The following is a 16,333-nucleotide window of genomic DNA, read 5'->3' as shown; positions in this document are numbered from 1 at the left end:
GTGTGTGTGTGTGTGTGTGTGTGTGTGTGTGTGTGTGTGTGTGTGTGTGTGTGTGTGTGTGTGTGTGAACGACTGCAGTGTTTTATAGATATACCAATATCTGCGCTTCATGCTTTTACTCTCTAATTCACACAGAGAAGTGTTCCGCAAGGAGTTCCCAATAAAGACCTTCTTCTCTTTTTGTTCATTTAATTCATTTAATGACCTAATGAAAAGAGAAGAATCCATCTACTGTTAAACACGTGACAATGCAATCTGTGATTCTTTCATGTACTGAATGTTTTGGGCACTTTTTTTTGCTTTTTTACATTATAGAATATTTAGAATATCCACTTACATCGCTCCAAAAAAACGTTTGACTCTAAAACTCAGAGTGGAATGTTTTGTCAAATGGAATATATAAGGTAAACACATGTCATTTCAACATGTCATTGCAGTTATGTAATTGTTGTTGTCAGGTTTAAAACCTCTATCAACCACACAGATTTACTATAGTAGTAATACATAAAATCTGATTAAGTAGACGTGGTACCCTGCTGAGGATGCAATCTCAGAACCCATCAGCTGAAGGGTCGGATGACGATAGCCCTCTGGGGGAAGGGGCTATATTTCTGGGGTTCCAGGGTAGCAAGCCCATAACCAGGCCAAGACTTTATTGTCTGTGTGTAAGTCCATTTTTAACAGTCCAGTTAGCACCTTGAGATGAAAGGATTGAGTTGGAATTGAGAGATGACGTCTACAACTGGATTGTTGCACATTGTAGCCAGTTTACAGACACATTTTAAGCCAATCAAAAGCTAAGTCCTTATCAGGAAATGTCCCTTTAAGCCTAGGCATTTCTCCTCTTTTACTCTCCACACTGACTGTTACACTCAGACAATAAATATAAACCAGACTGCTTCCAATGACACAATCTTGTACCATTGCCTACACATTCCACTTATGAATGCAGAATCTGTTTATAAAGATGAATGAGTATGTAACTCACACAGGGCATGGCGGTGTTTAGTGGCCAAGGGTGCATGGTGCATCTGCTCCAGGTGGGATTTACAGTAATCCATTATCATCTCCCTCCGCTACAGTAAACAACGAGTCACCAAGATACCAAATAGGTGAAGGCAGGGGGAAGACTTAACTCCATCAGTTTAATTCATGCACATGCATGGGTCTCTACTGGTGTAGTAATCTCCTCTATACAGTTGTTCAGGACTCATGGCTTCAGCACAGCAGTAAATGGATTGTCCTTGAAATAGTTTGACTCCTTTTGAACTTTTTACAGCCAACATATTGTATCGTCATCACAAGAAAGTCACAGGTGGAACTAATAACATTTAATGCTGGCTCCATTCTTTTGAAGTTTCCCAGTAAGCTGTGTCAGCGAGCCGGCACACACAATACCAGAGTCCAACACCTAAATAGAGCAAAGCCATCATTAATGTCCTTGATAACACCTTTACTTTTTAATTACAAGTGGAAATTCCAGCTGTGAAATATGATGTGACTTGAACCATCTGTAGAATTGGCACCTGTGCATCTCCACTGCCACAGGTACATTACCATATGCTGGCTGACACAACACATCAGAATATCCTTGACCTGCTCTGCTGTCGGCTTCTCTTATTTTAAAAACTGCAATGTGGAAAAGCTTAACTCTATACTTATACATGTTATCCTTTCACCTTTAGTCTTCTATGCTTTTAGCTGTTTTCTTTGTTATATAAAATGAAGTCTTTGTATCTAGCTTGTTTGTACGTTTGCCTTGAAAAAGATGAATGATCAGCAAAAACCTCAGAGAACTGGCTCTTTAGTTTGCTGTTTAATCTCAAATCATTGTATCACTTTGGTTTCACATGGCACTTAAATTGGAACATCAGAGTGTGTTTACAGGTTCCTAGGAAGTACTACTGAATATTTGCAATGTAGAAAACACTCTGTGGCTCCGGGGGACCTAAGCCAACTCGGATGAATGTTAATTTGCATTTTCTATGTAAAGCGATAATACTAAGGATATTAACCACTCCTCCTTTTAAAACCTGTGTGTGTAGGTGCTGCCCCGCCAGACCTGTGGCTTGTTTACTCACACCATCTACTATAAGGAATACCCTGGTGGACCTAAAGAACTGGACAAAAGCATTCGTGGGGGAGAGCTGTTTCTCACCCTGCTTCTCAACCCAGTGAGTCAGAGAAACTACACACACACTCACACACAAACACACACACACACACACACACACACACACACACACACACACACACACACACACACACACACACACACAAACCGATACGCAGTGAGAAACAGGGAGACCTGTTACTTCCGTTTAGATTTTTGCATCTTAAAGAGGTTACAACTTCGTTTCCCTCTCTCTCTGTAAAAGTAACTTCCTCTCTGTCTGGTTCATTCTTTTTTATTTTGTGTGTGTCTGTGTGTGTGTGTGTATGTGCGTGCGTGCGTGTGTGCGTGCGTGTGTGCGTGCGTGTGATTGTGTGTCTGTGTGCACGTGTCTCTTTCTCTGACACGGACTGCTTCTTACTGTGGAGCTGTGTTCATCTCCCCACTTTAAATTAGGTCACACCACAGGGGGAGTTGCTGTCACACCGTCTATGTGTCACACGCACACACACACACTCACACACACACACACAATCTCACGCTCGCGCACAAGTAGGTATACTCCCCCTTTTGCTTACCACTGCTGTGTATGTCAGCTCAACTGGATTCTGCTTTGAATTAATGAACAGAATTAGGTTTTGGTGGCAGTTAAGATTCACCCTCACGTGCCTTCACACAGTTGAAGGTAGGCATAGAAATTCCCAGGAACTCTGTCTCAATCCACACTCATGCACACCCAGAGATGCTCATAGACCAGCAGTAGGCTGTATTGAAGTGCCAGGTAGAGGAGTGCTGAACTAGAGGAGCTGTCAGAACTCAGCCAACATAACAGAGTTGAGTGCAGCTTCCCACAACAACCAAATCTAGTCTTTTCTTCTTTTTCTTTGGTTCTGTCATTCTTCCCTGTTTTATTTAGTTTGATTTTTTTTTCTTTTGTGCTGTCCGTCATCTGTGTCTTCACATGTCAGTGCATCCCTGTTTCTCCCTTTGAGCACAATGTGTAACTATCTTGAGTTGATAATTATACATGACAGAAATGCTGTATTAGCTTCTACTTCTATATATTGAAGATTGATTTAACAAAATAGGAGTTATATCCGTTTTATAAGAACTATGACTGTTGTTTAATTTCGATTTTTCTAACTTCTCTTTGTCCCATTGCACTTTCATGGGAGAAAATGCCTTTGGTAAAAAATAATTGTTAAGTGTTTTTACATTTCCCTTAGTACGGTTTTCTAATAATAGACTAAGAACTAGGTGGTTGGCTTTTTATTTACAGTAGGGGGGGTGAGTGATTTGTATACAAGAAGTCCCTGGGAAAGGTGTTCCAGATAAACGGTCACATGTGCCTATTATAGTCCTTCTGACTGCTGTTTTTAGCATATATTGTAATAGGGAATAAAAAGTATTTTGGCTAAAAATCCATATAACCTCAGCCTATCATTACCAGAAATTACCCTAAGAACAAAAACTAGAGAAAAAAAGCCAATTTTTCTTATTAATATTTAAATACTAAAGACCTATGATGGTTGTCATTTATTAAGGAAGTCAAACGCATAACAGTGAAAATGATACAGTGACTCCTTTGTCTCTTAATAGAGGCCCGGACATCGTTCTCCCACCAATGATGTCATCTCAACATATCTCAGAATCCCCAAGGGATGCATCTGCACAGCACATTCTCTTTAATTTTCTTCATCACACACACACACACACACACACACACACACACACACACACACACACACACACACACAGGGATAAGGGTTTGAAATTCTTCCTGAGAGCCAGCAACACGCTAATTACGTTTTTTCTCTGTTTTCCACATCCTTCTCTCTAACTACCTCACTTTCTTAATCAGTGTCATACGAAATGAAACCCTCATCTTGTTCTATCTCTTAATGAAGAGGCTTGTGTTGCAATGACGTACGTCAATACGCACACGGTCACAGATACATAGAGACAGATGATTTATTTTTACTTCTCTCCATTATGTTTCCATGTGCAGGAACAAAAGCTTTCATTAGTGTGTGCACTTTGTGCGTAATCAATAGTGTTCTGTGGCTCACTGCTTTAGTCCCCTGGGGGGTTTCCTATTGTTTGATGATCTGCACATTGGTAACATTGTCACTTTCCATTTAGCGACTTTAAATCACATATGGCCAGTGGTGAGGGTAAAACACTGACAGCAACCAAACACTTGAGTGTGTGTTTGTGACTGCATCAACTATGTTTGTGTGCATGCGTACGCACATGTGTTGAAAGTCTGTGTGCGTTTGGATACTTTTGCATCATTTCGGGCTGCATCAGCATTGAGCATTGAGCTCCCTGTCTCAAATCAGCTCGACAATCGATTGGACGACCTAGACTCTGCAAACAGCCAATAGGGCACAAGTCATTTCCCGATAAATGGCCAGAGAGATGGTGAGAGAAGGGTGAGGGAGAGAGAGAGAGAGAGAGAGAGGACAAGACGAGATGGAGGGGGGGTGGGGGCAGGGAGAGCAGGGTGAGAAGGTGGCAGACAGATTGAGATTTAATTTTCAGGTCACGGCATCTTGTGTCACTTGAGAATCCAGACACATACAGAGAGGAAGTGGTGCACATGCAGGCACACACACACACACACACACACACACACACACACACACACACACACACGCACACGCACGCGCACACACACGCACAAACATTGCATATGCTTTCGTGTCAGCATCCAAGTATCTGCGTATGTGTGCATGTGTATGTTTCTATAAATGTGTGTATAGCTGACATAAGCAGAGCTGTAGACATATATCAGGGCTGACATTTAGCGCTTAGCTCTGCCACTAAGCTTATTAACCAAACACCAAATATCAGCACAATCTCCCTCGCTTCCTCCTAGGTCTCAGTTTTACCCAGTGCGCACCCCCATGTCTCCTACCTATCCTCAAACTCTTTCTTTCTCTTTCTCTTTCTAATATTATTTTCTTTTCCCGTTCATGTTGTTCACACATGTGAATCTCTCCGCACTTCTTTTTGTCTCATTTCCACTTCTTCCTTTTCAAGAGTCCTGCTGATTGCTACTGAAAGCTTTGGCAGCTCATCAACACACACACACACACACACACACACACACACACACACACACACACACACACACACACACACACACACACACACACACACACACACACACACACACACACACACGCACACGCACACGCACACGCACACGCACAATACCCTACAATCCAAACAGGAGGAGAAATTACAAAGTGAGTGCAAAGGAGTGAAAGATGGCAGAATGGAAAGGGCCAGAAGATGTTGACTGGAACAGGCAGAATAAATTGTATCGAAATCATTTGCTATTGATGTTCAGCTTGCAATTATCAACTGATGAGATAGAGACAGCTAGATGAACTGTGAGAAAAAACGAGAGAGACACTGCAAGAGCAAGAATGGAGGTAGAGAATAAAACCAAGCGGGGGGGGGGGGTCGGTCGGGTGTGGTGTAGGCTTCTTTTTTTAGTAGCAATAACAATTCAATCAGGGGGAAATGTATGTGGAACTAAGTGCTCTGTAATGGGAAACAGGCTGCTACAGCTACACATTGAAGGAGAGAGAGTGCAGAGACATACTGGGAGTGAAATGCAGTAGTCAAGGGGCAAAAGGATAGCCAGAAATAAAGATGGAAAAGTGGAAAAAACGTTATCAACCAAGGGCCAGTAAAACAAGTAATTCCTTCACAAATGCAATCATGTCAGAGGGGATTGAAACATGTCACAAACTCAAATACATGACTGGTGTTCTCCTAATCTTCCCAGACGTGACATTTGTGTGTATGTGAGTGTTTGTGTGCTCATGTGTGCATGGATTTTGAAGAACATCACTCCATGTTGCTTTGACATGCTTCATCAGAGCATCTAGGTCAGCATGAGATCGGAGAGAGGAGAGGTGAAAGGAAAAAAAATGGTAAAGTAGAGCAGATGAGAGAGTGAGAGCAAGACATTAAAATGAAGAGAGAAGAGGGAGGAGATGAAGCTGCTTAGGAGCAATGAGAAGAACAGACAAGGGACACAGATTAAAAGCTGCAGGGTTGGGTTTATTTCTCTCACTTTTCACACTTCCTCTCCAAGTCCAGTTCCAAGTATGATTTGAGCCCAATTCTGGTGTTAAATTATAAGCGAAATATCCTTTATCAAATGCACATGGAGGACTCAAAGCAATTCAAAATTCTCCAAACTAGACATGGCACCAGATGCGAAGAGAAAAGGTTTATACGGTTCAGTTCATTCTTACCCACTGTGATTTCTTCCACCAAAAGGGATTGGGGGTTGCACTGTGTCAGGAGATTAAAAATCTCTCCAATGGCTTTTTTTTTTTTAATTCACACTCACCTGCCAATGGCATTCTCTCTGTGTTTCCCTTTGTTACCCCTTTGTCCTTTTATTCCTCCTCTTTTTCTACAGTTCTCCAATTACAAACACAAATCATCTTTTCTCTCCCCCTTTGTTTAATCTGGCAGCCAGTGCTTAAGCTCCATAATGAATGTTTCCATGTTCAATAACACCCAGATTCTCTCTCTGTCTCTCGCTCTCGCTCTCATTCTCTCTCTCTCCCTCTCTATTACTTTCATGCACACACATCGGCACACACACACATACAGTACCTCACAGCCTCGGCCAAATATCATAGGGTATTGAGTGATTTGAAGGGTACATAAATCACTTTTTGATCACCTTGCCTGCTTTAGAAAAAGCACAAAACAACACAAAAAGGGAGAAGTGGACTCTGAAATGGTTTACAGCCTGTGATTGCGCAGGTCAGATTTGTCTGCATTTGTAGTGTATTAGTAAAAAACGTTTCATTTTACACACACACTCTCAAACACGGCTGCATGCCTTAAGAAAATCCCTTCTCAATCCCAAATGTGAATAGATGTCTCCTGTGAGACGCTGTCAAATTGAATTCTTACACTCTTCTTAGAGCAGTGCTTCTAGTTCTCCATCCATGCTTCGAAGAGCAAGGTTTCTGTGTTTTGACATTGTTGTCATTGGAAAGGACGAGCAAGCAAACATTTCCTAATGGCTTGTGTTTCTGTTGTTCCTGGTTGAGTGCTTGGTGATACCTTGACAGTGGTTCCTCATTGTTGCCCTAACATCACCCGGATTGATATGAAGCAGGCGCTGCTGGATGATGCGTTGCTGGTTAGCTTAGATTGAGCACAAGATAGGAAGGAGCTGGCAGATGCACACATTTGCCCTAACAACGCAAACGCACAGCTGCATAAACAATTATGCTGACACACACATGAAAAATGGCTCTGACATGCATACCCTTGCTCTTCTCTGTTCCTTCTCTGTTGCGTTCTTTGTCACAAAGACAAACAAATAGCCACAGGCCCTCCCACAGTGTTTCACACACACACACAAACATTAGTATTCGGGGGCAATCAGTATTCCGAACAGCTTTCCAGGTCGGCCGGACGCTGATCCATCAAACCCCGACACTGTGTCGCTTTGTATCTGCAGCAACCTTCAGCGTTAAAGAGGAGCACCGACAGTCCTCTGTCACCAGGAAATTCACTGTGTGTGCTTGTGTGTGTCTTTTTCTGTGTATGTGTGTGTTCATTCACATTCATAGTAGACATTCTCCTAAATATACTTACAATCATCCATGCACACACTCACACACACCAAATAATTCATATCTTAATGGCTGATGTTACCGTTTCATCCAGACGCTTCACGTTCCCAAGCTCCCTCCAATCACAAAAGGAGTGTGTCTGTGTGTGTGTGTGTGTGTGTGTGTGTGTGTGTGTGTGTGTGTGTGTGTGTGTGTGTGTGTGTGTGTGTGTGTGTTTGTAGCAGCTATCTTAGCTTGTCTCTTTGATCAGTCTATAAAAGCACTGAGGCGTGGACATATAGCCTGGACCAACACACTATCGCTCCTTCACTCCCTCTAAGTCTCTCCTTCTCCCTCACACACATTAACTATCATGAACACACACCAACACCCTCGGAAACACTTTCCCTGTGTGTAGCTGCATCTCTCCCATCACCCGGTGGCTATGAGGAGTATTGTGCTGCCTCCTCAGCTTTATCTGTCAGTGGTAAATACATCAGCTTTTCTTTATCTGTTTTTCTCTTTATATTTGAAACTGTATTGCGCCAAAAGTTATTATAGTCTTGCATCACAAAAAGTGAGTGTGACTCTTTGAAAAGTGGTAGCAAATGTTGATACCCAATGGACTGCTCTGTTAGTGACTTTAAAATCATCACACACTGAGAAATAATCTCAGCTTTCCACTGCAGTCACAACAACAATAATTAGATTTACCGCACTCCCTTTTTTTTTAATAACAAACATGGGAACTTGGGAAATGATATTTTGACTTTATCACAATTTTGCACACAACAGTTTGTGATTTCCTTCTCTCCATTTATTTCTCCTTTCCTCTCTATAACACTACTCTGTCTCTGTTTTCCACCCTAGATCAGTATATTCATGACGCATCTGTCTAACTATGGCAATGATCGGCTGGGTCTTTACACTTTTGTCCACCTGGCTTCCTTCATTCGATCCTGGACCAACCTGAAACTCCACACACTCCCACCGCTGCAGCTTGCACACAAGTACTTCCAGCTTTTTCCGGAACAAAGGAATCCACTCTGGCAGGTGTGTTTGCTTGAATATTTGAACACATGTACTGGCTTGTGTGTTTTTGCACTTGCCTGTACATTTTTTTTATGTACAATTCAGTGTTATTATGTGGATTCAATGATGTTCAGGAATAACACAGGTTGTAAAAGCTGTTTGATGTGGAAAGTGAGCAGATCAAAACTGTTCTCTTTTGTATGTTAAAAACGAAAGAAAAAATGCAATATTATTATGTTTTATCTTTCCATAGAATGAACATGTCACCAAACACAATTGCAAAGTGTATACGATAAATGGCCCAAATGTCATAGTCAAATTTATGATGGTTTATGGAGAATTCATTCTACACCGTGCTAACTTTGTCTCACACGTCTGAAAAAGAATGAATTCAAGATTAAATAGCTTTCTGTAAGTAAGTGAAACAATAATATAAATCAGTCATTCTATGTAGTAAATACTATGAACTCAATAATTGCCATGTATGTTTATACTTGATCTCTATATGCAGCCTACACCATGAGTCTAACCTCTATTCCTACGTCTTTGCCTCTTAAGAACCCTTGTGATGACAAACGACATAAAGACATCTGGTCTAAAGAGAAAACCTGTGACAGGTTACCCAAGTTCATGGTCATAGGGCCACAGAAAACAGGTGAGCTACACACAACAGAGACACCTCTTCTGTGTGCCCAGGTGTCGAGATCATCAACATCAGAGCCTGTTCATCTAATCCCCACAGCTCCCTTGGTCCTGCCAAAGGGAGACAAAGGAGGAGGCTCTTACCTCCTTTCTTCTACCCACTATCTACTTTAGATGCACAGAGATACAGTGCTGAGCCACAAACCTCTCCTTGTATGGCTTTCTTTCTTTGAAAGAGACAAAAAAAGGAGATCTCTAATCTATTTACGCTACTTGGCTCTATAGAGCAGCCTTCATGTTATCTCATGAATTCTAATTGCCGGTGTTTGATGTGAGAGGTGAGGAGGTCCTACAATGCTGCTAATTACCAGATGATGGTTTACTAAATGGGAGGAGGGGTCACTACAGCAACGTTAGCACTCTTACAACAACTACGGTTCTCGTTTTATTGCGGTGTGTGCCTCGCAATGAAAGAGATGTTGGAGCAAATAGGAAACAGGGTGAGGGGATGTAATACAATGCATAGGAGTAGTGTTAGGGGGACAGGGTGAAAAGAGGACTGCTGAGGGTGAGACAGAGGGCACGACCAAAGCCCCAGTGCTTATTGGTGTCAAACGCTTTTGAAAGAGTTGATGGGGAGGCCTGTGATCATCATCACACACACACACACACACACACACACACACACACACACACACACACACACACACACACACACACACACACACACACACACACACACACACACACACACACACACACAGCATTATCAGCAATCTTGCCGAGGAAAAAGATCATCCAATATGGATCAGTGGATGACAGCTCTCACACATACTGACGCACACACACAGACATCTCTCTACTGAGCTGAATTAACGAGCCAGTTATGAATTATGCCCTTTCTTCCAGGAACGACAGCACTTTATCTCTTCCTACTCATGCATCCCTCCATCTCCAGTAACTTTCCCAGTCCAAAGACTTATGAGGAGGTCCAGTTCTTCAACACCAATAACTACCACAAAGGAATTGACTGGTGAGAGCACAGACACACACACACCTATCTTTCATGCACTCTGTTCCTTTTAATTGGTGAAACCTAAGGTGAACAGGGACATTATAGACATCCACTTTTCATTTTTGCAAGGTTGTTATATACTTGAATGTGTCTTGCAGATTTCAATGATACATTAAGCAGATCAAAACAGTTCAAAAACATCTTCACAGTGATATTTTAAGCCTGCAGACATATGGCTGCCTAAATTGACCCATAAATGTGTTACTTAGCTGACAGAGACACAGCTGGTGCAATCTCCAAAGTCATCCAGAAAAGCTTTAACTCTTAAATTGTGTCATTAAACACATTGAAAATATGCTATCAATTCAATTTTAGGCTTGTTGTCTATGCACAAGGCCATTCTTTTGTGACTGTATCTGACTTTAAAAAGGATGTGTAATGCTGTTGTCCTTCTGTATGAGGTGTGTATCACAAGTGTGTTTATGTAGCATTTCCTTTCAATGTTCTGTTTGTCTCTTGCCTCAGGTACATGGAGTTTTTCCCTGTGCCCTCTAATGTTAGCACTGACTTCCTATTTGAGAAGAGTGCTAACTACTTCCCCTCAGAAGAGTCCCCCCGGCGAGCCGCTGCCCTGCTGCCCAAGGCCAAGATCATCACCCTGCTTATCAACCCCTCCGACAGGGCCTACAGCTGGTATCAGGTATGTACAAAAACACACAAAATGTATTTGATATTTGATTGATAAATGTTGTTCTTTTTTTACTCTCATAAGCTCCCTGCTTCATTAGATGACCTGCTTTATCTCTGTATTGATTTTAATTAAGTTTGGAGTTGAAGCTGTGAATCTGGAGTTAATGAACATGATTTTTATTAAACATCTCAGTGCGAAACATTTCACAGGAACCTGAAATCTCTTGCTTAAGTCCTTTTGATTAATAAGACATGCATTTCAACAGCATACCTGCTCAAATGTTATGTCATTAACAACAAAAGATGGTGTCCATCCAGGTTTAAAATATACTAGTGCATGTTTAAGAGGAGGAATGAGATCAATTGTACAATAAGAGGGCATTTTTTAAGCATATATGGCTGAATCTGATTACGTTCCTAGCATCAAAGAGCTCATGAGGACCATGCAGCCCTGCGCTTCACCTTCTATGATGTCATTAGTGCAAGACAGGGAGCCCCGGCCGAGCTCCGCTCCCTGCAGAACCGCTGTCTCCTCCCCGGTCTGTACTCCTCTCACCTAGACAGGTGGCTCACTTACTACCCTGCTAACCAGGTATGCACAGGCACAGACATACATGCACTTTTTTTTATTCTAAATGTGTATGTTAAACATATTTTTGGTTATTATATTTGGAAGAAAGTGAATGAAAGGGACCTTTTTTTTCCTTCTATATAGTGTATTGATTATTACAAATGTAACTGAAGGAATGGCTAACAATATTATTAGATTACAATTAACTTAGATGGGTGTTACACAATGTTACACTTACTACTGCTTTACCTGAATTGTAGATGTTGTTACACAAATAAGCTGCCACCATGCCATTACCTTTGTTCAGTACCAAAGTTAGTTGTTACTACCTTACTAGCTTGTAAATAGTACCCATTGTTACAGTATGAATGTATCTGTGTTTAGGTCATGATCATAGATGGCCATCAGCTGAGAACTGACCCTGCAGCAGTGATGGATGAAGTCCAGAAGTTCCTGGGAGTCACTCCTCACTTCAACTACTCCCAGGCTCTTACGTAAGTCTCTATTCCTTTCTCTCACCAGTCTGTTCCACCTCAGGGCTCCTGTGGTAGGCGCACCTTTAACCTGGAATGCATCATATGAATGATTAGATATTAAGGTTCTAACAATCCAAACCCACATTTTTGTGAATCCTGCCATCTACTGGTGAACAGTGGGGCCTTAAACTGAGACACCTCTTCTTTGCCAGTTTTTGGTGCCAGGTTGTGTTTGAAAACCACAACAGACAGTGGGTGTTTCTCAATGTCGAGGACGCTTGCTTGGTAGCATATGTCTTCCGAGTCAATTGCTCAATCTTTATTTATTTATATAGCACATTTAAAACAACCTTCAGTTGACCAAAGTGCTGTACAGGCAATAACTACAATATTAAATAACACAATTGGAGTACAATAATAATGGAATAAAATAAATAAGAATCCTTCCTAGCCTCGGAAAACAAAGAATTGTGTAAAAGGCTAACAGGGGGAACACTGCTAAATGGGCTTGCTTTGGCAAACGTTATGGTCTCCACTGCATATGCCCTCGTTCTCTCCTTACTTGTCCAGCCAAACCCACGCCCCTGGAACTTTGTATATTCCCTGCAATCCTGTAGTATTCTGTTTGTGATATTTTCCTCTCCACTTCCTTGTAGCCTGACCCAGTAGGCCTATGACAGAGCAAGTTTCTCTCTTCTGATCTCCAGAGGAGTCTCTCCTCTCGGAGTCGGCTTGACTCGGTTTGCATTTATAAAGAATGCAAAAATGTGTTTAATCGTTAATGTCAGATACGTATGTACTAAGTAAGTTCCTGCTCAAGATTAGATTCAACTTTATTGTTATTGCACAGATTGCAGGTAGGCTACTGAGACAACGAAATGCAGTTTAGCTTCTAACCAGGAGTGCAAGAAGCATTAAAGTGAAAAGTAATGTTCACAATCTACAGAATAAAATATATAATGAAGTGAATGATGAATAAACAGTGAGGGGTATGAATATAGACACAGCAGCCTGTGAGCAGTATGAACAGTGTGTATGAATATGCTAAGATATATAAAGTTAAGTTATGAAAACGGTAAGCAGTGCAAGTATAGTATAAAATATATAGATATTAATTTCATGATGATAAACATTGTGGAACAATGATGAAAAATGTGAATGGAAGTGGTGACGTAAAACTGACACAAAACAACAACAAACTTTTGCCGAGCCAATTGGAGAGCTTCATCAGCAGCACGGGGTAAAAACCACCAATGAGCGCTCAGCTGGAGATACCAGCGAGTTGTTTCCCATCAAGCATTTCGCTTCTGCAGCCCGTGGAGAGAAACTGCGCCGCCTCGCTCTCAAGGCTGCCGGCGTCTTTGTCCCGCGAGATTTCAACGTTTCATGCAGTCGAGTCTCCAGAGCAAGTCGGACAAAATGACTAACCATCATCATGCAAGGCACTAGCAAGACGGCGGTCGCAATTGCGCAGGTCTGCGTCGGTCTCGCTCATTTCAAACTAGTGGCTCTGGAGCAGCTTTACTCGACATTGAGAAACGACCAGGGTATCTGTTTATTGCACACCCTTGCTTGGATACAATCATTTCCAACGTAAGAACGTAGGCCCTTATCAGCCAGGTGCTAAAAACCGAATGCAACTATTTAGTATGTTAATTTCTTCGTCATCTATCCGTCATTATACATGTGTGTTTACACTGCTCCGTTGTCCATTGACTTCCGGTAAAAGTTCCTTCAAAAACAAGAGTCCCGATCTTATTACTATCAAAATTAAAGTGCAAAATGAAAACTTTACCATAAGAAAAATATTGGCATACAAATATAATCACTTTTCTAAAAGGTAACTCATTTTAAATATAGTTAGACATATTAAAGGTAATTTACAATAATACAAATAATAATATTAATATTAGTAATAAGCTTTATATTTGTATAGCACCTTTTATACAAGAATTGTAGCCAAACTAGCTTCACAGCAGTTCAATAGAAAGATTAGTATAACATGACAGGATAAAAGCAATGTAGAGGAGAAGCTACATTTCAACACATATATCCACGAAGATTAATACATGAAGACTTGTGACTCGGACTTGACTTGGACTCTTCTTGGGTGACTCAGACTTGGACTCGGACTCGAACACAGGTAATGATGACTCGGACTCGACTCGAACACTCCTTGGGTGACTTGAACTCAGACTCGAACACAGGTAATGATGACTCGCAGAGCCGGCCCGACCCATTAAGCGACATAAGCGGCCGCTTAGGGCCACGCAGCCACTAAGGGGCCCCCTAGCAACAAAAAAAAATATAATGTTAAATAAAAAAATAAATCTCAGTACACCGTCGCCGTGATAAGCATGTTTAATTATTTGTGTTAATATACCTAGATTGCCTACTCTCAAAGGCATGCATTATATTATTGAGTCAATAATATAATACATTAACCGTGCTTTAACTGAACCTCATCATGACACAAGAGAGGAGGACAGGATTGTAATTTCCCTTGTTCAGTGAATGCAACAGAGGCAAGACACCAGACCAACCAGAGAGTTGAATGGAAATAAACATCTGTCTTATTGGCTGACAGGTACCTATCCTGTGAGCTGTGACAATGTTTAAAATAAACAGTCAGTCAGACTCAGTTTTTGAAGATGGACATAAGAAAACATTTTCTTAAAAAATACGACAACTCTCAAGTGGTGGCTCACACAACAACCCCAGAGCCACCACTTGAGCCAGGTAAACAAGGTATGTAAATGTCAGTAAACTACTAAATTATGCGAACATGTAAGCAAAGCATAAATTACAGCTAAATTGACGTTACTTTGAATCGCGGGGTAAGCTAAACCGTTAGCAAGTAGCTATAGATAGCCAGATATATTAAATAAACACTTTGTCATACAATCTAAATGAAAAGCGCCCTCTGAGGGCTAAAGTAACGGGAGAGGGCCAAGGGGGCCCCCAGTATAAAGAGGCTAAAGACTGTTTTAGTCTAAATGTGTGCTGTTCTTAGCTGATGGATGAGGACGAGTGAGGAAAGACATTTTACGTCCAGGTCAGGTGTGTATACGAGAGTTCCGCCACGATGTCCGGCGTTCCGGTCACGTGAACTTGTTGATGTTATCGTACAATTACAATTAGATTGTCGAGGCCGCAGGTGATCGTGGGGGGGGGGGGGTAAAACGTAAACTTTACGAGGGGTGAAGACTCCGTTCCATACCACACCCCAGGACAACCCTAATCCTCCTACAAATTTGGTTGGAGCAGAGTCGCACAGCAAACCATCGACCCATTTAAGCATTTTTCCCTTCCTAATTCTTTGTGGTCTTACGTTCAATTTGGTTATTAAACAAAATTACTATGTTCATTGTTTGTTTTATGTAGTGGCTTAGTGCTTCCGGTGAGACTCTCTGAAGGCCCCGGTCCAGATGGTGGCAAACTCCCTTCCAGAGTCCTTGCCGGTACAGTTTTTGTTCTCGACGCTTGCGTTCCTTTTGTGTCGAAAGTATGATTTTTTGTGTTTTTCTTTATATTCTCCTACCACACACGCACGAAAGGGGTCTCAGTAGAATAAGACCCTCTCTGGTTGTGTCCAGGACAGCGGTCTCGGCCGGGCTGTGTAATTCGCTATTCGCCGGCGAATCCCCGGGGCGAGTGGTGATTCCCCGGGGGATCGTTATTTATTATTTACCCTTTTACTTTTTTTTTTAATTCCGAGTCATGTGGCAGCGGCACTATTCATCAATTATCAACACAATTTACGAATCTACGGATGAGAGTTTCAGTACATAATATAATAACTCAGTCTATTATATTATTAATTGGCACGAAATGGACTTGACGTATTACTGTTGATCTTCTCCTGCGTCCTAACATTAAGCACAAGTCACTTACGTTGTCTCCCGTCCTGTGTCGGTGGTCTCTCACCTTACCTTTATTTGTGACAGAATTACGACTGTCCCATGGATAGGACACTTCGACACTGTTACAAATTTATGCAGTCAACTACTCTCAAAAACTTCTACGTGTATTCTTTGTGAAAAAGAATTTTTTATGCTGTTAAGAGTTCACCACCAGTGTGTTGTTGGGGTCTCGGTGGTTGAACTCGGTCCATTGTTCCATACATTTACAGTCATCTAAGGTTCTAATACTTTTACATTCGTTTCTATTTAATGGCGTCGAAACTTAGCG

At 41.6% G+C, this 16,333-nt stretch overlaps 1 protein-coding gene across 2 annotated transcripts in view; it reads left to right on the top strand.

Moving 5' to 3' along the window:
• ndst3 (N-deacetylase/N-sulfotransferase (heparan glucosaminyl) 3) overlaps positions 1-16,333 on the top strand; it is a 46,092-nt gene that overhangs the window by 21,771 nt on the left and 7,988 nt on the right. For both annotated transcript variants that reach the window (XM_010769297.1, XM_010769298.1), the window contains exons 6-12: positions 2,046-2,174; positions 8,587-8,769; positions 9,307-9,403; positions 10,300-10,423; positions 10,931-11,105; positions 11,517-11,687; positions 12,051-12,160. In XM_010769297.1, coding sequence (XP_010767599.1) covers positions 2,046-2,174; positions 8,587-8,769; positions 9,307-9,403; positions 10,300-10,423; positions 10,931-11,105; positions 11,517-11,687; positions 12,051-12,160 — 989 coding nt within the window. The remainder of the gene's footprint in view (positions 1-2,045; positions 2,175-8,586; positions 8,770-9,306; positions 9,404-10,299; positions 10,424-10,930; positions 11,106-11,516; positions 11,688-12,050; positions 12,161-16,333) is intronic.

This window comes from Notothenia coriiceps, unplaced genomic scaffold (assembly GCF_000735185.1).
Source record: "Notothenia coriiceps isolate Sejong01 unplaced genomic scaffold, NC01 NC01_scaffold00006916, whole genome shotgun sequence".
Classification (NCBI taxonomy): Eukaryota; Metazoa; Chordata; class Actinopteri; order Perciformes; family Nototheniidae; genus Notothenia; species Notothenia coriiceps.
Note: the sequence above shows the minus strand (reverse complement) of the source record. Positions and strands in the feature narration are given on the sequence as shown.